The sequence below is a fragment of the Strongylocentrotus purpuratus genome, unplaced genomic scaffold (assembly GCF_000002235.5).
Source record: "Strongylocentrotus purpuratus isolate Spur 01 unplaced genomic scaffold, Spur_5.0 spur5_scaffold_2, whole genome shotgun sequence".
Taxonomy (NCBI): domain Eukaryota; kingdom Metazoa; phylum Echinodermata; class Echinoidea; order Camarodonta; family Strongylocentrotidae; genus Strongylocentrotus; species Strongylocentrotus purpuratus.
The window spans coordinates 34672362-34699251 of NW_022145605.1; the positions used below are offsets into that span (position 1 = coordinate 34672362).

The following is a 26890-nucleotide window of genomic DNA, read 5'->3' on the forward strand; positions in this document are numbered from 1 at the left end:
GGGCAATCCGGCCCCTTCCCCCCCCCCCCATAGGTACGCTAGTGGCTACAGGACATGGTCTGATAATTATATCGTGAATAACATGGCGGATTGCTAGACTTAAATTGTCTGATTTGTTCGTATTGGACATCGAATCTGTAGGCTATTCCGAAAAGCATCCCCCCTTTATTGCATTGACGCCCACAGGCGACAAAGCCTGGTTGTCTCTCTTTCTTCTTGTCCATTCTTCTTGTCCATCGTTCTAATTTTATGTTAAAACCAGCATAATTGACATTTTGGCATTTTTGTTTTATTTATGCCCGAGTGGGTCTAATGGCCTCTAGAGGCCTATACATAAGACCTCCTCCCCAACTGCTGTTTTAACAGAAATAAATCATAATTTAATTACGTATTTATTTCATTTCATTAAACATTTTTCCTGTGATCCAGTCTCTGTGCTTTTTCATTTTCTTTCTTTTCATTTATAACTAAAATGAAGGCAGATATGGGAAGGGTCATGATTGGTTAGAGCAAATTGACGTGTTTGTTTGGAATCTTTCAAACTTTTGTATTACTGCATTTGTTAGCCAATAAAACCTTTTAGAATAAAACAACCTGACTCCCATAGTAGCGTTTTAAACATTGGTAAGCCCCCCCCCCCCCCCCAAAAAAAAAAAAAAAAAAAAAAACAGATTCCTTTGATTTTATATGATAAATTGCAAGAAATAGAAATTATCAACGGCTTCGATCATTTCTTTAAAAATAGATTTATAAGCTAATAAAACAATATAGACCTAATAAACTTAAATTTGTTTTACCCCTATTTTCAAACTATTCTCGAATCCTTACAGAGTATAATTCAGGTTATTCTGCCACCTTTAGAAGTTGTCCGCATCCAATAGACGAAAAGGATTATATTGTATTTCTTTATCAATTTAAAATTTGCCATTACTGTGCATCCCTTACAGATTTATAACATTTTTTTTTATTCGGTTGTACTGATTACGAAACTTGAATTGTGGGGCCGGGGGGGGGGGGGTGATCGAGGCTCTTTGCATCATCCCATATCCTCCCTTCATTTTTTTTTTGGGGGGGGGAAGTGGGGGGAGTGAACTTTAAGGTCACTCTACATGATAGAAAAAACAGATTTTAAATATCATAAACTATTTTCTTAATTGTAATGGGTTTCATCAGTATAGTTATTGTTCAATACTGTAAAGACAGTGTAGGACACGGGCGAGCTGATGTGGATAGCGAATTTTTGGAATCATTGGAATTTTTATTTCAAAATAATTATAGCGCAAATTCCCTCACAGTCATCGTCCTTTCATTAAAACTAACGGTGTAGCGTTTTGGGAAAATAAACCTTGAATTTTTGGTACACCTGCCCTCGCTTTCTATCAGCACAAATAGTGAAGATATAGCAATTCTGATACAGAAAGAGAAAAAGATTTGCGAGCGAGCGAGCAAGCCAAAATAATGAAGTTTTTTTTCACAGAAATGTTTTTTCTTCTTTTTCATCCAGCATAATTCTATTGTCAAGGAGGGGTGTACAAATTGGCGATTATGGAGGAGGATTATTGTTTACTTTCCTTCATAAGACACAAAGTGTAATATACATGTTGGTCGCCTTTCTATCACAATGGATTACCATCTTTATCAGAAAGGAACTTGGATTATGATAGTGATCGAGAACATACTTTGTGAGCAAGCGAGTGATCTGGAATTTTTTTTTAAACTTCGTCATAGAACGCTTGTTTTTATATCCAGAGATATTTTTTATTCATATATAAATTGACTTTTTGAAATAGTGATAAAAAATATCATCATTGTCTGGAATATACTGTTACAATGAAGATCCTGGTGATAAATACAATGAAAATAAATAGTGCTTGAATGAAATAAGTATAACTAGAGATGATATATTCCTTTCCCTTAACTAAGATATTACCTTTAAATAAACTGATTTGAAGTACGGTGTTAAGAGAAAACTCTTAATAAGAGCGGCCTCGATCTTGCTCGAACTCGTACTCGCACTCAGCATCCATGGTGGTATACAGTATAGTACTACGGTACACATGCAATTGCAATCGCACGCAGCCTAGCCAGCATGCATGCATGCAGCAAGCGGAGACCGTATACCACTCATAAAAACGATACCTTCAGAATGGAACGATAGCTGCAAAACGGAACACTATCTGCCAGCCACTCTGCGTGGTGGGTTACAATATCTGCCGGCAGATTTTGTGACGGGAACAATATCTGCCGGCGGATTTTGTTCCGCGAACACGATCCGCCAGTCACACTAAACGCCGTCACACCGGCACGCGAGGCTGTGCGGTCGGTGCAACCCTGGCAACAGAGTAACACCGGGAGTGATTCACCCATCCATTGAGCAAGTAAGGGGGTATTACGTAATCGTCTTGGAACTGGCCTGTGTATATATCCATCTCGAGCTAAATTGAGGGTCTAACGACATCGAGCGAGCCCGGGAATCACCAGAGAGTGGAACTGATTGGTAGATATAAAAGGGGGCTAGCCTGGTAGATGGGGGACCACATTCCATTTCATCTCTTATCGTGGCTGGCTTCACCCGCTCCTGCTGCTTCTTAGAACTTCATCATTTTTTTTCACCGAAGAGTCTCAAATTTATGGAAATCTGAACAGATTTTCATCCTGACATTTCGGTGAGTCATACAGAATTCTGCTTGTAAATCAAGACAAACGGGTTGTCTTACTATATAGAATACCGGTACCTCTAATAATTTCTTGACATCTAATTCTCTAGCAACAGTGTAGCAGTGATTTTGGGGGATAAATGCTTAGCTTTACATTTTAAAGTTGGTATCCGAGTCACAAATTTTTCGCTGCATTTATTCAATGCATTTCAATTTTAAATGCTGCCTCGAAAATTTAATCCAGACTCCACAGGCCGAAGAATATGTATATGTTTTAGTCGTTATTGATTATTCATTTACCGGTATTCATTTCCTTACTTATTTATTTGACTAAGGGATACATTTGTTAATTGTGTTACAGTCATTTATTTGTTAGTTTTTTTTTTTATCTATTCTACTTACATATTCATTCATTAATTTATTCATTCAATTCATTCATTCATTCATTCATTCATTCATTCATTCATTCATTCATTTTATCTATATATTTATATGGGGCGGTTCTCACTTTGTAATAACACATGAGAGCACTGTCTGCTACGTTGCCTTTCATAACACATTTTAAATGGTGGGCTTGTGGTGGTGTGTATATGTGTGTGTGTTTGTGGGGATTCGTCACACTGGTGTCACCTTAACAATATGCGGACTGTCACTCATTATGTTAGGTATGGGTTCGAATCTCTGCCACAGGTAGTACCGACTTTCTTAAATTGGCAAACATCAATATATCTACATTTGCCACTCTCGACACAGGAGTAGTAATTAGGAACCAAGTGTCATGCGTGGCAGACACGCACTGAGAGAAATTGATAGTCATTTATAATCATAATTATGTCGCTGATCGGGGGTGGAGGGGGGGGGGGGGGGGTGTGAGGGCACGACATTCCCCTCGGCAAAACCTAATGAGGCATATTTTAAGTACACTTCGAGTATAACAAGAAAATTTGCTTAAAAATTGTACATCACACCTGAAATTTTCTTTATTCTTTTCTTGTCTTTCATCCACTAATTTGTTAACTTCTTATGTCCCTAAAAAAAATGGCCACAATAAAAAGACACCCCTGAACTCTGATGGCTCTTAATTTTCTGTCGTCAGAGAATAACCAGTTATTCCCTCCGGTCACAGCCAAAGCCAAATTCATTATTATTACTGAGATAATTAGTGTTGTTGTAATCAATTTCATCATCAGTAATATTAATATTATTTCTCATTTATTTCTCATTCATTTCTTCTTTTTCTTCTTCTGCCAAAACATGGGCCGGTCGGTCGGAAATATATTTTTTTAAAACTTTTTTTCTTTCTATCTTCTCCCTCTTTACGCTGATATTTTTCAGTTTTGAATGCATTAATATTTTTTTTCTCTAAAAAACGGTTTAAAAAACGACTTTTAAAAAAAGCCGACCGTTTATTTCAAGATTTTTGGGTCGGTCGCAAAGGGCAATACAACATCTTTTTGTTAGGCCTTATCAATATTATTAATGATATTAGCATTATTATCGTTATTATCATTATTGCTTTTATCAATATTATAATTGTTGCTAAGAAATGAAATATATCAGGGTGCATTGCTAGAATGCAACGTTTTTATATACACTGCAAAGGCAAATTCTTTTTATTCAGGGAGGGGGGTGGTGAGGATTGTACCCTCACAAACGCTATCCTACTTGCTGTCACCACGATCTCTTGCTTGTTGCCCCCCTACCTGGGGGTGTTTCACAAAGACTAAGATCGACTTTAAGTTGGACTTAACTATGGCAGGCCGTTCATGCCACTGCATGGTCACAAATCTACAGAATTTTCATTTTTTGATATTTCATTATTGAAGTAAAAAGTATTATCTAAAGATCATAATGGTGAGAGCAAACGGTGGCATGAACGGCCTGCCATAATAAAGTCCAACTTAAAGTTGATCTGACAACCACAACGATTGGAACCCCCCGGCATGCTCGGATAGAAATATTCAGTTCTCTATGGGGACTTGAATCAATTTTCTTTTTTTACTTGACTCATTATTTCATCGTACTTGTTTTCAGTGACTGGTTGTTTTATGCAAAATAATCATTTTGTTTCTTATCCATATTTCTTTCTATCGTAATTGCATTGTCTTGTATTTATACATTTTAACTTGCACGTGAAAGGAAAATTTAACAAATTTATGTGTTACCGTCTATACTGACTACATATCATATTTAAATATTATTATGTTATACTGTATTAAAAGGCGAATAATAATGAACATTCCTGACGTGCTGTACAGTAACAATAGAAAAATAATAGAGTTTTGACATGAAATTGAGCGGCTATTGAAAAACAAGGCCAGTAATGACCAACATCAAAAACGTTTCCCAAGCTACTTTGATTGTATTTCAATTTAATTATTTCCTATGCCATTATGTAAGATCATTAAAAGTTACAACAAATAACACAGGGTAACTTTTTAAACGTGACTATTTCCTTTTCTTTTCTTTTGACTTTTGTCTTTTGCCTGTAAAATGATTCCAGGACCTGTAAAGCAAACGAGATGGCTTCTCCAGTTGAGCTCTTCTGCTGGAGGCATGTTATTAACGACACCCTATGGCATCAAGAAAGCCCTGGACACTGCTCCTCCGGTAGCATCCAGAAAGAGTTGATGTTCGGTCTTGTCAGTCATGTCTTGTTGGCGCTTGTCAGTGCGTTATACCTCTGTCTCGATCACACCAACGAAAGACCAACAGAATCGACTCTGAAGAGATCTGCAACCCTGCATGTTCGCCTTGTCATCGCTGTCTCGTCTGCCCTGGTGCCTGCTCTGGGACCCCTACTTGTACAGTTCACCTCAAGCTCAAGGTCGGCTCCTGCGGACCTCCTGCTTGATGGAACATCATCTATTGCATGGCTTCTGATGTCTTTGTACCTGTGGAAGCTGAGACAGCAGAGTGGTCGGCTTGTACGGACACACACACCAGTGATGTTGGTTTGGTCCTTGACATTTGTATCCCAATGCGTCCGTCTAAGCGTGGTAATCAACCGGATTCTGGAAGACACATCATCGACCATTGAGCAGGAAGGCATCGTCGTTGCATCCAGTATCCTCCAAGTCATGTATCTGTTGACACTCTTGCCAACACCCGGACACACAGTTGTATACCATACAAATGGTGACGGCCTTTCTGCTTGTCCCACCGTCAAAGATAACATTAGTGGGGACAGCAAGACTAGCAAAGAGTCTGCAGGGAAACCGTCTGATTCCAATCATCTTGCTGTGGAGCATGCTAGTCTGTTCTCAAAGCTAACATTTGGTTGGGTCCAGGATATCATGCGCAAAGGTGCCAATGGTCAGCTCAAGAAAGCCAGCGATGTCTATAAGCTTCCAGAGAAACTCACATCCAGTCACGTAGAGAACTACTTCTCTCGTTTTTACTCACACGGATCAACAGCATTCGCCGAAGACGTTTTCGATTCTAAGGACTCTACCAGCAGCATCGGTTCCCAAAGAACCACTCCAAATCCGGTCAGAAATAGATATAGCGGTACCCAAGCTAGTACTGTGAAGCAAGAGGATGGCAAGGTTTCCAAGATACCTCATGACGATAACCATAAAAGAATCTCCCTTAGTCGGGCACTTTTTCGAGCTTTTGGTGTCCAGATTTTCCTCGCGGGTATTTTCAGACTCTTAGCCAAGATATGTATGTTTGCGAGTCCTTTGCTCTTACACGCCCTTTTGTCCTACCTAGAGAACTCCAACGAACCTGTGCGGAATGGGTACCTCTATGCCTTTGGCCTGTGCATCGCCACTGGCCTCCGGGCCATTATAAACAGCCATTACGGGTTCCGTTTAGTACAACTTGAAATGCAGCTGCTGGCAACCGTGATGACTACGTTGTACCGGAAGACCCTTGCAGTCGGCTCAAGAGCCTTGTCGACCTTCACCACTGGTCAGATCACCAACATGCTGAACGTGGATGCGTGGAGGATAGCTCGGCTCTGTTACTGCGTCCACGATGCCTGGAGTGTTCTTTTGGAACTCGCCGTAATCCTGTATCTGCTCTATCAACAGGTATATTTTAAAAATATTTCAGAAAATATATTAGTCATAAATATACCAATAGATGTTGTTTTTTAGCAAAAGTAATATTTAAAATGTGACTCGACCATTTTACAGTGATGCCACATGAATATTGTTGTTATTTCATCAACTCTTTATTTCAAAAGAACGTTTCATACATAGTTATCATCATGTTTAAAGCATGTGGGATAAAAGACGTGTTATTACCATGGTAACCATAATCCAGGATCCAAGTGTGTAGTAAAGTTATTAAGAAGTCTATTCACGTTGTTATGCAGTAACAGCAAGCGTAATTAAAATAAAAATATCAAATCAAGAATGAGCGTTTCTCAGTTTACTCGTTCTATAACAATACGATGGTTAAACTTAAGGAAATACTGGTAAGTTTTTAAAACAATGGTGATAGTCCTGAATCCATATATCATTTTTAAGAAATCTGGAGTATCCCTTTCTATTGCCTCGATCTACAATTCTACATCATTTAAACTCCTGTATCATTTTTGTTTTGTTTTCAGGTGGGTACATCCTTCATCATCGGCGTGGGACTTGCCTTGCTGATCATGCCATTATCAAAGCTCATCATGACAAAGATTATCCGGTACCATCGGAAGCTGATGAAACACAAAGACAGCAGAGTTAAGGTATAAATCATCATCATCAACTTCAGGTGGCGCTGTAAAGCGCTGCTGTGGTCTTCACGAGAGCACGCCATGCAACTCTTTCACCTGCCATTTGTGTTACACCTTTCATTCCTTGTCCAGACACTTTCTTGATATCATCTGTCCAAGATATTGGTGGACGGCCTCTACCCCGTTTTCCTTCGACTGCACATATTTATATTCAAGCCTTGGCTTAGCTACACGTGCCACCCGGGGCCTGTGTCCCTAAATCAAATTTGAAATAAAACAAAACAAGAATAAGAACATTTCAAATGTAAAGCGCCTCTTCAATAAGATCAAAAGCGCATACAAAATACAAGGAAAAGGCAAAATAAGATTACCATACAAAGCTTAAATTAACAAACAAAAAGGAATACATTTATAGAAATTAGAAAAGATGTGTTTTTAAGACACCTCTTGAAAGAAGTAGAATAAAAATGAAAGAAATGGGGAACAGAACGAACGTAGAAAGAAGATGATAAGACTCCTCCCATTTCCTCTCCCTAATTAATTAATAACCTAGTTAATTACATTTCATCACCATGTATTAAACACCGGTGGAGTACCCCCTCCCTCTAATGATGTCAGCGCCCCATCGATAGCTTTATTTGGAAAATATCATTCAAAAGAAAAGTACATCACATACGGTTTACATTGGAATTGTTAAATATTATCAATTACATATATCCATCGTGATAAAATAGTACAATTGATCATATAAGATTCACCAAACCTGGGCCCCATTGCACAAAACTTACCATTGATGGTAACTTTGTCATCAAAGGTAACTACCATGGAAACCTTGATTTTGATTGGCTGTTGAGCGATGTTACCATGGAAGTTGCCATTGATGGCAAAGTTACCATCAATGGCAAGTTTTATGCAAATGGGCCCTGGAAGCAATTCATATTACATTAAGCAATTTAAAAAATCTAGACATACGTATATAGTATTACAAAATCCAGTAAAAGTGATATACTTGTGTATATTTTTAATCCAGATGATGCATGAGGTATTAAATGGGATGCGCGTGATCAAGTTCTTTGCTTGGGAGCGCCATTTCAAGAAGGAGATCGATGAACTTCGTTCAGATGAGCTTGGAAGCTTGAAGGGTATCAGGTACTACTGTGCCTTGAACCACTGTGTATGCTCCACTACACCGATCCTTATAGCGCTATGTACCTTCACCTCCTACACACTGCTTGGAAATGAACTAACGGCTGCAAAGGTAGGTCGAAAGAAAATAAATGAAAATCGATTTCCAGTCCCAGCTGAAGGTCGTTGCTTGGGGGGTTCGGGAATCATGTTTTTCAAGACAATATTTTGAAGAAAAAAAATGATAATGACCAAAGAAATTCATGCCTAGTTGGCCTTTGCATTTATCTTGATTATTTTACTTACCTCCATACTTTTCAAGTTTTCAATTATATATATTATATATGCATTTGTATGTGTGTGTGTGTATTTAAGTTGTCACTCTTTATGTTAATTAATTATTGTTTATTTGAATGTTTTATATTGGATTTATCAATAAATGCAGAAACAGCCGCTAATTATTTTTTTCCTTCAAGTTTAGTTATTTTACCATCTCTTAGGACCTTGTATTTGGTCATTTGAATGAGTGGTGATTCATTTTTTCTTTCCTTTCTTTAGCAGGTTTTCACCATCGTCTTGCTTCCTCTGTCTGAGTAAAAGAAATATTTCCAAAATCTTAGCTGAATCGAGGTTTTTATAATGTTCTTTTACATTTTTTAAACTAGGTTTTCACCTGCCTTGCACTCTTCTCCATGCTCGACGGACCGGTCAATGGTATACCGTGGGTGCTGAATAGTCTCCTAGAGGGTTGGGTCTCCTTCAAAAGAATCCAAAAATATCTGGACCTAGAGGAGACCGACCTAACTTTTTACTACTTACCAGGTATGATGGTTATTCATGTAGTTTTATATATGAGGTGTAAAAACAAGTTTGATCAAGTACAAGAGAGCAGTCAAACTGGACATTGCACACAGTCAGGATGAAAAGTGTAGTATTCTTCAAATAAATGTCACGTGACGAATTTGTATATATTCTTTTAAAATACACTGTTGCACATTAAGTTGCAATGAATTATTCTGACCTATTTCATGAAATGATTATCTATAAAGAATATATAATATTACAATAATTTCATGAATAATGTTAATAGAAAATTATTCCAATTTTTTAGGCATTTGATGGATAATTTGATGAGTAAATAACTCACAAAAACAATTAGATCAAGCTGAAGTTTGCTCATAATAGAATTAAAAAGCAAATATTTTAATTAGATTTAGTTTGATGTGGATGACATACAATTATTATAGAGATGTCGTGGTATAGTTATTTCATTCACTTGACTCACAATCCTAGGGTTAAGGATTCGAATCCCGGCACGGCTCTAACGTATTATCCATATTTGCCACTCCCACCAGGTGGAAATGGTAGCTTGCAAATGCTGGGGTATATTAATTACAGTGTCCTCAAGGAGAATAGCATTAATACTCATAAGGCTTTCTTGGATAAACAAAATTTCATTATTAATATCATTGTTTTTAATATCGTTATTATTAGTAGTAGTAGTATTATGAATATTATCAGTAATAGTAGTAGTAGTAGTATCATTATTATTATCAAAAGGGAAAGGGTTCGGCTCATTTAAGCATCCTAAATTCGCCTAACAGTGTTGAATCTAAGAGCCTTAGTTTTACGACAATTACTGTCAGAATAACCTTCAATAAATTTGTTTACATTTTTTGCAATTGTCATAACTGTTGTTCCTATTACCAGTCAAAAATGTAAAAACAAAGATATACATGTTTAGCCGTCTTGTCATGTGTATAACTTCAGTCTATCTACCGATGTTACAGGCAACCATCCGTCAGCAGAAAGAGAAGAAGCACTGAGAATCAAGCAGGGAATCTTTTATTGGGAACACCCCAAGAAAAAAGATGATGACAAGAAGGATAAAGAGGGAAAGCACAATAACAGAAAAAAGAGTAAAGAAGAGAAGATCAAAGACGATACAGAAAATGAAGGACGTGACACGAAAGAGCATCCTAACATTGTGAAGCTTCAGGAGATTGACTTGCATGTCAAAAAGGTAACATTTGCGAAATGATGCACCATTTAATGATAATGTAGTCTAGTGGCACGAATAATAGATTCGGGATGGGAAAGTTGTTGATTCGAGACCCATCAGGGCACTAAAGTCCTTGGCAAGAAAGAAGCCTACATTGCCAGTTTCGACCCAAGTATTATATTATTACCTGATAGGAACAGCTTAATGTTAAACACGTCCAGCTGACAGGTTGGATAAACTGTATTATTTTGTCTTCGTAAGCTAAATATTCAAGCAACGCAATGAATATCATTACCTATACTAATTCTTTTTTAACTGTTTAATCTTGTTAAATTTTACATATAATCAAGGTACCAAATGACATGGTAGTGACAGTAGTCATAGTTCTGCAACATTGGCAGAGATTTTCTATATCCAGAAGAATTTACTCTGTTAATGAAGATAACGTATGAAGAGGAGGTAAATCCCATAGGTTTATTCAAACACTTGAATACCAAAAGGCATTTTGCTACTCATTTGATTGGTTAAATTCCTACAGGGTCAGTTAGTTGGAGTCATTGGTAAAGTGGGATCGGGAAAGACCTCTCTGCTATCCTCCGTCCTAGCTGACATGGTCAAGGAGAGTGGGAGCATCAGCGTGGCTGGGCTTCATCAAGGGTTCGGAGTGGCTACTCAAGAACCCTGGCTCCAACACGCAACCGTCAAAGAGAACATTCTCTTCGGAAGAGAATACGATGCTGAGAGATATCGCCAAGTTGTGGAGGCCTGTGCTCTTTTGGCAGATTTAAAGGTATTTTATTCAATTCAATTCAATACAATTCATTTATTTTCCATTTAAGAACAATGTAAACACAAAGGCAAAATACAACAATACAATCACAATGCTAAGTGGTGGGATGCCCTTAAAAGCAAACAAATTGCTTGTGGGCAAGCTATGTCCCAGTTTTAAAGAATGATAGTTAACGAAATTACCTAGGATTAGGGTATGTTTAACAAAATTGTTTGAGTGGGGGTTCGGTTTAATTATAATACCGGGAGATTACTGCAAGCATAAATGGAATGGCCATATGCAGCGCGCTTTGGCGCGGACAAATATGACGGGTAGGTTCGTTTTCAATTTCATTATTGTACTTACAGTAAAATTCAAAGGAAATAAACATGGAATGATTTGATTCGGTTTGTCTTCTCTTTTTTCTATTTTTTATTTTTTTCCAAATTAACTTTAAAAACTGATTACAACGTGACAAGTAAATATATAAAATATGATTGATAAATTACAAACAAATATCTGGTACATTATAGAGAACATGATCATCTAATTTCATTTCATTTCCCCCACCTGTGCTAAAGTGATTTGTGAGTTGTTATTTCTTTTGCACTACGAATGGCCAATCCTGTATCATGTGACCTACTTGAATGAGATCCTTTCTTCATTTGATTTGTGTATGGCGTTGTAGATATTGCCTGCTGGAGATGATACAGAGATTGGTGAGAAAGGCATCACTCTCAGTGGAGGGCAGAAAGCAAGGGTCGCTCTAGCCAGGGCTGTCTATCAGGTATGGCAATTGGCAAGAATGAATCATGATAGTGGTTCATTAGTAGTATATCTAGGGGTGTTTCACAAAGTCTAAGATCGACTTTAGTTGGACTTAACTATGGTAGGCCATTCATGCCACTGGTTGCTCTTACCACTGGTCTTTAAATGATGATCTTTAGATAATTTTTTCTTCAATAATGAACTATCAAAAAAAGGTAAATTCTGTAGATTTGTGACCATGAATCCGATTAAAGCTAAAGTAAAGTGTCTGGTAGTAATAATGATTCCCGTAGACACGGTGTGGTGCTACAGACCAAGATCCACGGATTGATCTACACGGAGGTCCATGTATCATGATACATGTATGCAAATTGATTTCGACTAGAGCTGCTATAGTAACATTTTTAGGTCAACAATTTTGAACAATATGATAAGCTTATCACATTCTTTCTTTCATAGATACAAAACTACTATAATATCTCTATCATCTCGCATCCGTTTAGTTTAAACGTTAAAATAAAAAAGTTTAATAAGTTACGAGATGGGTACTAAAATGATTTAAGCAAAGGTGAATTTCGAACGTCCCCCATGATCCTCTTTGTCTTATGTTAATTGAGAATTGATTTGATGAGATAACCACCTATCAGTGACCATGCAGGGAGGTCTAATCCCTCCTGAATAAAATAATGCAGAGGGGCTTTAGGTAAACATGGCATTTTTCAAATCATTACATTTCCCATCCTATCCACAGGACAGCGAGATCTATCTTCTCGACGATCCATTGGCCGCTGTGGATGCCCAGGTAGGACAACACATCTTCTCCAAGTGCATCATGGGGTTGTTACGTAACAAGACGAGGATCTTATGTACACACCACACTCGTTTCCTGGTTGACGCTGACGTCGTCGTCGTCATGGAGGATTTCAAAATCCTGAAAAAGGGTAAAGAGAATTCCACATTACATCGGAATTTTTGGTTAAGTTACTCGATAAATAGTAAGGTAAGTCCCGGGCCGTTAAAAAAAAAAGTTGCGGTGAAACACAACTCAAAATCTAGCTCAAGGCCTAAATCTCGCAGACACCTAATAAACTGCCAAAATATTATCGCTTATTTTATTATGAGAAGGATTTCGAGTGATTGAAAATCTGCAGTTGCGATTGATTCCGACCAATCACTTAATTGGCACACGAGTAATTTTTTCGTTCGTAAACATGTCGGACAGTCGTTTGCAAATGATGTAATGATAGATGACTGAACATGTCCATATCAAACTAAAATCGGAGTTTTATCTATAAAAAATGATGGTGCTCGAAAGTTATTCTTGTTCATATTTCACTCCAGTGCTGTGACACGCCTTGTTGTGTTTAAAACAATTTTCGTTTGAACTAAGAAAGTACCCAAATAAAATATCCGACTCCAGGTTCATTTCGATTAAATTTCTCCTCTGTGTCTTCAAACAATATCCTTTGATCTTAGCGTTCTCATGATGTAATATGAGATAAACTTCTGTGAGTAAGTGATGGACTGCAATAATAGCTAGCCTTCATAAGACGTGGGGGTGTTTCACAAAGATTCTAAGTCGAACTTAACTCTCTAAGTTGGAATTAAAAATTATGGATAGCCATTTGTAGCCTTATAAGGAAATATATTTTAAAGCAAAAGTTCAAGTAGTTTAGACTTTTCTTAAATTCCACATCAAGAGCATGAAAATATGAATGATTTGAATCATCATTTTAAGCCTTTTGAAATAAATTTTACAAAATATTTTCAAGGATGCTTAGGCCTATGGCTTAATGGCTTTCCATAACGTAGAGATAAGTTCAACTTAGGATCTTTGTGAAACACCCTCAAGCCATACAGAGGAAGACAAGCTTTATAATAAGTTTCATAATTTTGTTTGTTTCAGGACCTCCAAGTGAGGTGTTTAACAACCCCAAGTATGCGGGCCATCTGAAGCACTGCGAACTCGACACCAAAGTAGAGGCAAAGGTGTCCGACTCTGAGGTCAAAGGTCACGATGGAAACGCCAAGAAAGAGGTAGTGGAGGAGGAGGAGAAGGAGGAGGGCGTGGTCAAATCTGAGGTGTACCAATGGTACTGGAATGCTATCGGGAATAACCTAGCTTCTTTCATCCTTCTGACCTTTGTTCTCATGCAAGGTAAATGATAGATATTCTGTTGATATTGACCTACACTATTGTTGCATTCGAAACATGATTTTAAAGTTAGACCAACTGCCCCTTTTCACTAAGTATATACAATTCAGGTACAATTTGAGTAATTGATTTTAAATTCTTTCTGTTAGTACTAGTTGTAGTATACATGATAGTAAACACGATAATAATAATAACAATAACAACATCAATAATAATAATAGCAGTTAAAATCACATTGATTCAAAAAATGTTGATATTGATGATGATTATGCTAATTATATCTTCTTGATTTTGTCATATCATCGCTGTCTCTGTACTCGAACCCTCTTTGAAATGTGTCCAGAATATAAAATACTAGCTGAAAAAAAAAAATCATAAATGACAATTTAAGTATTATATTCTCGTAAATAATGTGTTGTATTTCTTAATGTTCTATAAGGTCTTCTTTAAAAGGATTGTCGTTTTAAATTGTGTTACTACAGTGACTTCAAATGTGAGTGACTGGTGGCTTTCGTACTGGGTGAGCCAAACCAGAGGTGACCCCGAGGAGACCATAGCATCTCCTCATCAACCATCGCATACTCACCCCATCAATCTGTCTATGGATCTAGCATCTCAAGGCTATTGGTATGTCCTAGGAGTGCTGTGGTTTTTAACAATTTTTGTAAATTACAATTATCATGTAATTTATATGTATGTCTGTTTTGTTTATATTGCTGCCTCACCCCAAGACCCGTGCTTTTAGGGACTAAATATATATCTCATGATATGTTCAGTATGAATTTGCAAAGATTTTTTTTTTTTTTTTTTAATTTCAAAAGTGAAATATATTATGTGAAGGCAATGGTTTCGAGCCCCGGTGGTACTTGCGAGGGGCTGATTCGGAATCCTGGAAAAGGGAGCGTATTTTCTAAAAATGTTGCAACGAAGAAAGAAAAAACATATTTTAAAAAGAAAATATTAAGGTGCCCAAGTTCCGTTTTATTTTAAGAATACCAAATTGTGTTTTGGAAGGGGCATGGGCGTATTTTGCCCCTCAATCGGCCACTATAGTGCTTACATGACTAAGGAAGGCATTTTATCCACATTCCATTTCTCCACCCAGGTTTATAAATGGGTGCGTGACTGTTATTGTGTTTGCATTAGCATGTGGGCTATAGTACAAACAAGGCAACTGGTTTACAAATGTTTCACAGTTGTGAATGTGTACAAGGCGGGATTACTCCTTCCCCAGACCCTCTTAATCTTCCATCTCTTTCTCTCAACTTCTCACCATCTTCCTGTCTCCTCACAGGTCTCCAGATGGGAGCCATGCTGAGGAGTCCATCTCGGCATCCCCACTGTTCTACCTGAGAGTATACGCCGGTGTAGTCGGTCTCAGTTCTCTCTTCAATCTGCTCAATACATTCATCTTTTGTTATGGAGCCATACGTGCTGCTACTGCCATCCACGACGGACTACTGAACAGCATCCTCAGAGTGAGTTTGATTGGTGTTTATTTTGTGTTCACATTGTTGAAAACATTCATGCTTTGTTATTGAGTTATACGTGCTTTATGGTCATCCATAGTGGACATCTGAACACAATCCTTCAGGTAAGCATCTGTGTTCACACTGCTGAGAACATTTATGTTTTGTTTTGGAGCTCTCCGTGCTGATTAAGTCATTTTATTTGTATTATCATTATTATTATTATCATCATTATCGTTATTTTTATCATAGTTGCTGTTATGATTATTAGGGACTTTAGATTTGCACAACGACAACGTGGATTGCTACGATCGACGTCCTATTAATGGATTGCCTTGAATGGACGTCACACGTATCAGTCCACGCAAATCTAAAAGTCCCAATTGTTACTGCTACAACTGTTATTGTCATGATAAATATTACTAATGTTATCATTTATTTTAACATTTAATTCAATTAGGCCTTTCCTTATCATCATCATCATCATCATCATCATCATCATCATCATCATAATAATCATCATTTCTTTTATTTTCTTAGGCTCCAATATCTTTCTTCGACGCTACCCCTGTGGGTCGAATCATCAGCCGGTTCACCGCCGATGTCTCCACAATCGACCTTGACATGACTTTTTCGGTGCACCATCTTTTCAGTGAGGTTCTTTGCTTTGTAGGAGCAATCATCCTCTCCTCATACAGCCTTCCATGGTTTATATTCTGTCTCATACCTCTCGGTGTCATATGCTATTACATGCAGGTACGTGTACAGTTAACAATTAAATTATTCATACTCTTACCATGTTTTGTAATTTTCTAAGTATGTGAATAATGGATTTGTCCCGATTTACGTTTCTTGATATTCAACAAAGGCTCTAATTTAACCAGCCCACCTTTCGTGAGCTGTATAAACACGAAAACATCAAATGTATTAGGGGTACGATTAATTTAGTTGTCAACTGTATATTAAATGGTTTATCATTATCAGTTTTTATTACTATTTTTTATTATCATTCATTATTATTTTTTATTATCATTGTTCTTATCAGTATTATTTATTATTATTACTTATATTATTATTATTATTATTATTTATATTATTATTGTTATCAGTATTATTTATTATTATTGATAATAATTAAGAAATTTAAAAAAATTGGCGGATGTCTTAGAATCTCGCTGCATTTTATGCACGTCATTTTTGCATTTTAATGCACAAATTTTGTCCGAAATCCCTTTCCTTTCATAATGTTTTTGAAATAAATCTTAACTTTGTTTGTACTTTTGTTTGTACATGTTTTTCTTTCAGGACTATTATCGTAAGACTTCTAGAGAGTTACGCCGCATTACTAGCATCTCCAACTCTGCCATTTGCAGTCACTTTTCAGAGACACTAGCCGGCTTAACAGTCATCAAGGGAATGAGAGCTACAAAGAGGTATGCATTCTGATATCCATGGACTCCTTTGAATACGGCAGGCGCTCGATCTTTATTTTCCGAATGTTCCTAAGTCCGAAAGTTTGCAATCTCGAAACATAGATTTCCCATACCAGGGGGGCTCATAATTGGGAAATGCATAAGGGTTCTTCATTTTTGAATATTATTTTGTTGCGTTATTCCGAAGATTTGATTATAATATGCAATAGTTCGGATTTTCGAGAATGAAATAGGGTTCGTTATTTCAAGGATTTGCAATACTTTATGGAAATAAAGTTAATAAATACAGTTTAACAATGAAATGTATACAATGAAATGAATCATGTCTATATTACACAGATTCCGCATGGAAAACCGCTCCAAGCTAGATCTTTTCCAACGAGCCTGGCTATGTTCTGACGCCGTCTCTCATTGGATGTTCTTCAGGCTAAAACTGCTTGGGGTTGCCATGGTAACAATAGTTTCCGTCTCGGCCATTCTTCAGCACCAATTTCAGACTATCGATCCAGGTTAGTATTTTCATGTATAATGATAATAAAGGTCGTTCCTATGTTCCGAAATATAATAATAAATATTTATGCATTGCAACGATGGGTTAAGAGTATTTTATACAAAACATTCTGTAACATGATTAAATGCGCTTAAAATTATGTTTAAAGTGCATAAAAATGAGAACGTCAATCAAATAATAAATGCGTTTTACAATACTTGCTACCTACAGGAACGAAAATCACACATATCAACCATCCTTATATTCATTCATCTTTAAAACAATTCTGCTTGTTCGGTTTGGGAAAATGGAAAGTTTATAAAACCATCCTCTCAGCCTGTCTCAATTCTAATGACACATTATTTCGAATCATCTTATATTTATTTTCATTTCCTTTGGTAGGGTGACAGTGAAACCTTCTGAATAGTTGTTTTCCTTCTTCTTTTTTAAAGTTTAAATCAATAGATACGTTTTTTTTTCTTCATTGGCTTGGCACCATTTGCAATCTATTAGGTCGGCGAGAGTTGTTCTTCAAAGATAAAGACCAGTTATGGTCATGCGATTGTATTGTGAAAGAAACGTCGTGGAATCGATCAGAAAAGGTTGATCATCTAGCATATAAGTATTGGTGTGAACTGCAAGGTTCTAGAATCATCAAAATGATAAGGAATTTGGCCCAGTCTTAGTAAAGTTACAAGCACTGTATACAGAAAGATGTATACGGGGCTAGGCGACACGTGCGCGATATCTATCAGGTCCAAATAGATATAATAATTTACCAAATATATCAATTATTAGGCGGTTTCTCGGCAAAATTTGTATCATCACGTATTAGTCAAAACATATTCTTTCACATGATTGGTAATAAGAGCTTCAATTTCATTTTTTGGGAGGGGTGCATTTCCAAAACTGGTCTTTACCTTTAAAGGATATACGTAGAAATACAATAGACACATCAAACAATTTGTTTAATTGTGTCTTTATCATAGGCTTGGTAGGTCTGGCCGTGACGTATGCCTTGGCCAACACACATCGGCTGATATCTGTGATTAATACGCTGACTGAGCTCGAGAAACAGATGATCAGTACAGAACGAGTACATCATTACACGACAGCTATAGCAAACGAGCCACAACTTGGATTGGTGAAGGTAGGTATACTGATGGTTAGGATGATGATGATGGTGTTGATGATGGTGATGATGATAATAATAGCAATGATAATGATGATGATGATTGTGATGATGATGATGATGATGATGATGATGGTGATGGTGATGATGATGATGATGATGGTGTTGATGTCGATGAGGATAATGATGGTGTTGATGATGGTGATGATGATAATAATTGTAATGTTTAATGATGATGATGATGGCGATGATAGTGATGGTGATGATGTCGATGAGGATAATGATGGTGTTACTGATGGTGGTGATGATAATAATAGTAATGTTAATTATGATGATGATGGTGATGATGGTGATGATGATGATGATGATGATGGTGTTGATGTCGATGAGGATAATGATGGTGTTGATGATGGTGATGATGATAATAATTGTAATGTTTAATGATGATGATGATGACGATGATAGTGATGGTGATGATGTCGATGAGGATAATGATGGTGTTACTGATGGTGGTGATGATAATAATAGTAATGTTAATTATGATGATGATGGTGATGATGGTGATGATGATGATGGTGATGATGATGATGATGATGATGATGATGAAGATGATGATTATGATGGTGATGATGATGATGGTAATGGTAATGATGATGATGATGATCGATGACGATAATGATAATGATGATGATGGCGATGATAATGATAGTGGTGAAGATGATGATGGTGATGATGATGATTACGATGATGATGCTGATGACGATGATGATGATGATGGTGTTGATGATGGTGATGATAATGATGATAGTGGTGATGATGATGGTTATGATGATGGTGATGATGATGATGATGAAGGTGCTGATGATGATGATGGTGATGATGATGATGATGATGGTGATGATGATGGTGATGATGGTGCTGATGATGATGATGGTGATGATGGTGATAATGGTGGTGATGATGATGATGATGATGGTGATGATGGTGATGATAATGATGATAGTGGTGATGATGATGGTTATGATGATGGTGATGATGATGATGATGAAGGTGCTGATGATGATGATGGTGATGATAATGATGATAGTGGTGATGATGATGGTTATGATGATGATGATCATAATGATAATGATGATGATGATGGCGATGAATGATGATGATAGTGGTGATGATGATGATGATGGTGATGATGATGGGGATGATGATGATGATGGTGATGATGGTGATAATGGTGGTGATGATGATGATGGTGATGATGATGGTGATGATGGTGATGATAATGATGATAGTGGTGATGATGATGGTTATGATGATGGTGATGATGATGATGATGAAGGTGCTGATGATGATGATGGTGATGATGATGATGATGATGGTGATGATGATGGTGATGATGGTGCTGATGATGATGATGGTGATGATGATGGTGATGATGGTGATGATAATGATGATAGTGGTGATGATGATGGTTATGATGATGGTGATGATGATGGTTATGATGATGGTGATGATGATGATGATGATGGTGCTGATGATGATGATGGTGATGATGATGATGATGATGATGGTGATGATGATGATGGTTATGATGGTGATGATGATGATGGTGATGATGATGATGATGATGTTGCTGATGATGATGATGGTGATGATGGTGATGATGATGATGATGATGGTGATGATGATGATGATGGTTATGATGATGGTTATGATGATGGTGATGATGATGATGAAGATGATGATGGTGCTGATGATGATGATGGTGATGATGATGATGAAACTGATTGAACTTTAATATAATGTGTATATATTTGTTTTTATTTGATAGGCAAACGGCCACGATAAGAGAAAAGTTATACATAAACGACAATCAATACGTCTCGGAAAGGAGATGTTTGGACCGCGGTGCAAAAGCACAATACACTACAATGTCATATTGACATCGTCTCAGTTGTATAATTATGTATATATTGTATAAAGGTATGTCTATTAGCGTACAGTTTTGTTTGTCCTTACCTAACGACTAAAAAGCATGTGTATGCTGGTTGGTAAACAACTAGGGGACCGACGGCTTTAAGTCCTACCAGAGAGACTTCATAATAGGGATTAATGCCTTTATACTGCATCGACTTGGTCTCGAAACCGGGACCTCCCAGTTACGAGGCCACTGCTCTACCACTGTGCCATCGTGCCTCCTTCATAGCGTGACATTATATTTTGTTTACATTGCAGGCTCCTTCTCTCTGGCCTCAACGCGGAGTGGTCAAGTTCAGTAATGTCCAGTTCTCGTACCGCGAGGATCATCCGAGGGCTCTGAGTGGGGTCGATTTTGAGACCCGTCCTGGAGAGAAGGTCGGCATCGTGGGAAGAACTGGTTCGGGGAAGTCCACCCTGTTTCTTGTCCTCTTTAGAATGGTCAATATCCAGGAGGGTTCGGTGACCGTTGATGGTCTAGACCTGGCTGAACTGTCTCTGGAAGTCGTCAGGTGAGTCTTTGTCTCTGTTTTTGTCTTTTCCACTCGGTTGTCTCGGATACATATAGCTCCGTTTAGTCCCATTTCACAACGCCCCCTATCGTCAGAGTCAGCAGCCATACATGTTAGCCTATGGACGTTTTCTTTAAAAAAAATCGTTAAAAATTCATTTTTTGTTTAAACGAAAAGCACATCCACCCCGACGTACGTTATCACTAGCTATTTCATTGGAGCCCTCATGTCTCATTGACTTTTGAAAGTTCACCCACCGTAATTTTTCAAAATAGGTTGCAAGCTCGCCATTGCCTATAATACACATGTGAAACAAGTCGAACTTTGGACTGCTATGCTCATTATGTCCATTTCATCCAACCCCCACCGTAATTTTTCCATTTAGTAAAAGCAAACATTTTGCCGAGTTTAGCAAAAACATGAATATTCATGAACGGTCAGACAATACAGCATTTTGGTACGTAACGTATAGTGAATGGGAATGGGCGATGATCCGTCCAGGAGGTAAAGGTCAGTGTTTTGTGCTGGCAATGTTCACGCGAGCGAAAATGAGACAATCGGAGCAATATGTAAATGCTTGTATTAGTTATTTTCTAGATTAAAACAAATAAACTTGCAATATAATCGCAGCATGGACATGAATAACTATTACACAATAATGTGAATTGTTCAATTCGTAAGTCAACGTTTAGTCCTCAGTGCAATATTGAAACCCTTCCTTATCCATATAAAGCAGAAGGTGTTCACTAAAGGCAGAACAATCATTCCTAAAACCCACTTTCTATCAACTCAAGACATACACTATTTTAATAAGTAATTTCAACAGACACACCCAATCAGGAGCGGATCAAGGATTCTCTAAGGGAAGCATGATTTAGAAACTCTCTTACAAGCAAGAAAAAGAAAGAAAAAAAAAGACTTATTTTGACTGACTTTTGGGTCTTAAAGTTGATACTCTAAGCAAATAAATGTCCCTTAATTTGTTACCTACGGCAAGTATATGTTATTTTTAAGTTTTTCAATTACTTAGTATATCACAAAAAAAATCTGTCTACTCGAAATCCTCAATTGAAATGTCTAAAATATCCGCCTCTCTTTGCATAGAAAATCAGTCACGACGCTGGTCTACTATTTATGACCTCACGTCCGGGAGAGAGTATATTCACGTACCCGGATGTTCCATAGCAAACATGTGCAGAGTGATACGATTTTCTGCATATTTTTGTTTCAAAGGCTGAAAAGTCTAATAAATCATAATTCTATGTACAATTCTTTACCTTCCCCTAGTACTTCATAGTATTAATATCAATTCCCCTTTTAAAAATTATGACATATACATGCCAACGATGTGCTATTAGTCGATATTTTCACCATGTAATTTTTGTTTTGGTGTTGAAATCGGCCCAGGCACGGAGTGAACAGTAGCTGTCTACCCATGCACAGTTCATTACCATACACTGCAGCGATCTCCCGATGGTTTCTTCTTCCTTTTTCCCATGTCTTTCGCCTTCCTTGGCCCTGAACATCCTTCATCTACCAATTCTGACACCGGTAGTCAGGAGCAAGTCTTTGTTAGTTGTTTTTCTTAGCTGGCAACGTCACTTTCATTCTCTTGCAATTGCCGATAAACATATAACTAGCGCACGTACGTTCCACCACAAGCAAGCAGCGCCTAGAGCGGCGGCTTGGTCTTACCTCCCGATTCTGCTCGCTCCACGAACGTTCATGCAAGAGCCGCATCACTCGCCAAAATATTATAGAGGAAGCGCGCTTGCATGATCTCGTTCAAGTTTGATATTTTACAACATAAAATGTTTAACTGGTACCTTTTTTGAGGCAGTCACACACATCTATGATAAGTACTATCATAGTTCTAGACCTATTCGTTTTACAAAACTGCTCATGTACATCTGATGACAATAATTTATAATGCATCCGCCTATTCATAAGTGCACGATTTAACTTTAATTCCTAAGCAGTAAACTCGTCTTAAATCTCTACCAAATAGGTGAATATGAGGATATAAAAAGAAATCAGCGACTGGAAAATGTTGCTTCGTTATTCTTCATTCAAATGTAAACAGAAAATCCATCAAATATACTCCTTAACAACAACAAATCTAAGCTCTGACAGGATAGCATTTACGTAGGGATATCACTGCCATTCACTCTCACTGAGCCCATGACTCCCGTTCGTGACGTCACGGATAGAGGCCCGACTCTACGTGCACTTCCGGGTTTCAGACTTAGATATTTTGGTAGAGTTTACTCGAATAAATTCATTATTCTAAACTTGTTTTGTCGGGTGGACACCATTTGGTGTTATTATGGGGGTTAAAAGCTTTCTATTTATGTAATTATCTCAGTATTTGGGATTGTCTTAGAGTATCAGCTTTAAATCCAAAGGGGCACAAGAACAAATTGAGGCCAATTTTTTACAAGGTATGCCAGGTTAGGTATTTAAAGGGTGCCTCCTAAAGCAGCCTCTGCATTCTTATATATTTATGTACAATGATATTTCCTGCTCACTCCGTCCAGGTCCCGACTGGCCATCATACCCCAGGACCCATTCCTCTTCAGCGCTTCCGTCAGAAAGAACCTTGATCCTGTAGGTCAGTTCAGTGACTCAGAGCTGTGGTGTGTCCTCAAGAAGTGCCACATGGAGGATGTGGTCTCTCGGATGGGAGGCCTTGAGGCTTCGGCAGGTGAAGGAGGGAAGCAGTTCTCCACTGGTCAGAAACAGCTGGTCTGTCTGGCCAGAGCCATGCTGACCAGGGCAAAGGTAGGTGGAATATTCCTCAAAGTATTTCTTCCTCTTAAAGCCCCACGGGCCTACTTGTAGATTGTTCCCTCTATATAGCAAATTCTGCCTAATCCGTGTCTGTTGGTCCCCCATGATCCCTTTTTCTTATGTTAATTGAGAGCTGAGTTGATGAGATAGCCACCTGTCAGTGATCTTGCTGTGTGGTCTAATACCTCCTGGCCAAACTAGTGCAGATAAGCTTTAAGGAAATTTATCAATAATAACCTAGAATATGAAGTTATCTGAAAGGCAATAGTGCAATACGAACACCAAATTTCAAGGACGCAAATATTTCTGAACTGTTATTAACAACACAACAACTTTTACTGAAATTATATGAATAACTAGCAAACGGCTAAAGTTTAAAATAGAAAAACAAAATATTCTCTGATGTTACTTCCATGTATATTTACATACAATACTTGGGGTCACGCAATTTACTAGCCAGTCTAGCTAATCCTTCGACGAATTTGTAACCAATAAGGGTGAACGATTTGTTGATTAATATAGATGTACGTTCGACGAAGAACAAAAAACCCGCTCAAAATGAACCCAATTTGTTTGCATCTATTCCACAGGTATTGTGCATCGATGAAGCCACTGCCAGCGTTGACATGGCAACAGATGACCTGCTTCAACAGGCCATCAAGGAGGAGTTCCAGGATAACACCATCCTGACTATCGCCCACCGTCTGAACACTCTGAGGGACAGTGATCGCATCCTGGTGATGGACGCTGGCAGGGTGGCCAAATTTGAAAAGACCAATGTGACAACGGTCGAAATGTAGTCATATCTGATAGAGTATAATAATGTTTTAGAGAGGAACAGATCAAGTTGACGTCTTCATCAGGCTATTAAGAAGCAGTTCCATGATGACACCATCCTAACTATTGCCCATCGTGTTAACACTCTTCGGGAAAGTGATCTTAAAGGTGAAATACGGTCGAAAAGTAATCATATCTTATAAAGTATATGTTTTTAGAGAGGCTTTAGCCTTAAGTTTAGGGTGCATATTTAGTTTTTATTTCTTAAGGTTTGTTCAGATGTGTCGCGGTAAATCGCCACAAAAAATTGCAACTGTGCTCAACCAAAGTTCCGCGCATATTTACTGGGCGCTGTCAGTCTGTGTTAAATGATACAGAACTGTGAAGCATAGTACACTTGCGTCATCATTAATTTTTTTTTTTTTTAAATCCCGCGGTTTACCGTTTCATATCTAAACGAAGATTTGATTTTTATTATTGAATATCTTATCACTTAATTTCATATCCATTATATTTCAAATATAAAGTAATGTGTTTGTATATTATATTGAAAGTACATTAACAGTAAGTAATACTTTTTTTTCTATTAAGGTACAAAGTGTCTTTTTCAAAAAAGTCATGTTGTCATTTATGTTTGTGATGCAGTTTATTGCAATGACCAAATTGATTAAGGCCGGCACTATCAATTTCCTTTGGCATATATAATTGATCTGGTATCGAATGAGGCTGGAACCTTAACCTTGATATGCCATGTAAGCTGTGTACATTTTATGGCATATATAATTGATCTGGTAGCAAATGAGGCTGGAACCTAATCTTAACATACTATGTAAGTTGTGTTTAAATATTTATCACATAATGTTGATCTTATTTATTTTCTTTGATAATTTCAAGTTTCAAATTCAAGCTTACGCTGTTGCCCTCCTACATGTATATCTAACCTATGTTTAAGGTAATACAAAGTTTTGGTATGGGGTCATGAATTTGGTTCAAATGAACATATTGGACGCATATGCAGTCCTACAATATTCAGTGATCGTTGTCGCGATTGAAATCGAGTCTAAAGTTATGAAATTGTAAATTATAAACTCTTTATGTTGAATAGCTCCCTCTCAAGGTCAAGATATTAATTAAGCTATACAACAATGTTTCCTGGCTAAAATCTACCGATTAGTTGCTCCCGTTCGGAAATTATATATCTCAACTACATATTCTGAAATTTTCATGGTCGCAGCTACCATTGTACGGCAGTAGGCGCTATTTGAAATTTATCAAAATTTACCGGGAGTATACCAGGAAAAATTTTATATTTCAATTTTTCTCGAAAGCAGAGGTAGTTTAGGGGCTAAATTTTTTTGTGGTAATAATACATCCATAGGGGCATCCAAATATATCAAAATTGTAAAGAATCACTATCCACCCAATTTCAAAATTTCCCAAAACTTTGTATTACCTTTAAGTACGGATTCAACATGGTCATTTTATTACATATGTTCATATATATCCAATCATGCAATGTAATAGAAAAATGTATCAATTCATAATCATATTCATGAAAATTTTAATTTGAAAAAAAAGAATAATCAGGAAACCAATCAATTCGAATTTGAACATAAAATAGAATGACACTGATTAGTCCAAAACACCATAAGATGCATGATAATGTCTAAATTCTTCAAAAAGAAAGAATTTTCTTACTTTGGCTTCTACTTGACAATTTGGAATATGATTATGATAGTTCAAACTGTATCCGAAATTTCGTAAATCTCTTTTTAACACAGTGTCAACATTTTTCTTTAAGGATATTTTTAAAATGTTCATGATGATATCGTGTATCGAAATTACCCTTGATTGAAAATAAGGCATACTGAGAATCAGATCATTCATAAAATACGTGAGTAATTTCATGCTTTGTGCTTTGTATTGTATTACATCCATCATTAAAATATGTGTGGTTTGACTTTACAAATGGTTATTTTGTGAGTATTGTATTGTTTAAAATCATGTTCGACTTTAGTTTGTGGTGATGCGGTTGAGCTGCGAAAAGGAAATGTAAAATTTCACAGGGAAATACTAAATTTGGGTTTTGGTTCTTCAAATGCCACAGTCGGGGTAGGCCTTATATTGGTGTTAAAAAACAGAAGAAAGAGATTCAGAGAGAT

The 26890-nt window shown here is 37.2% G+C and overlaps 1 protein-coding gene across 1 annotated transcript; it reads left to right on the top strand.

Moving 5' to 3' along the window:
- The first annotated feature begins 2452 nt into the window (after positions 1-2452).
- LOC593157 (multidrug resistance-associated protein 7) lies at positions 2453-25674 on the top strand. Its single transcript, XM_030992285.1, has 19 exons — positions 2453-2666; positions 5161-6694; positions 7219-7344; positions 8363-8590; positions 9123-9279; positions 10248-10480; positions 10998-11249; positions 11917-12015; positions 12748-12937; positions 13903-14154; positions 14634-14778; positions 15446-15629; positions 16161-16376; positions 16926-17053; positions 17393-17562; positions 18533-18693; positions 20908-21161; positions 23699-23942; positions 24542-25674. The coding sequence occupies exons 2-19, from the start codon at positions 5180-5182 to the stop codon at positions 24749-24751; spliced, it is 4764 nt and encodes a 1587-aa protein (XP_030848145.1). The 5' UTR covers positions 2453-2666; positions 5161-5179; the 3' UTR covers positions 24752-25674.
- The last annotated feature ends 1216 nt before the right edge of the window (positions 25675-26890 follow it).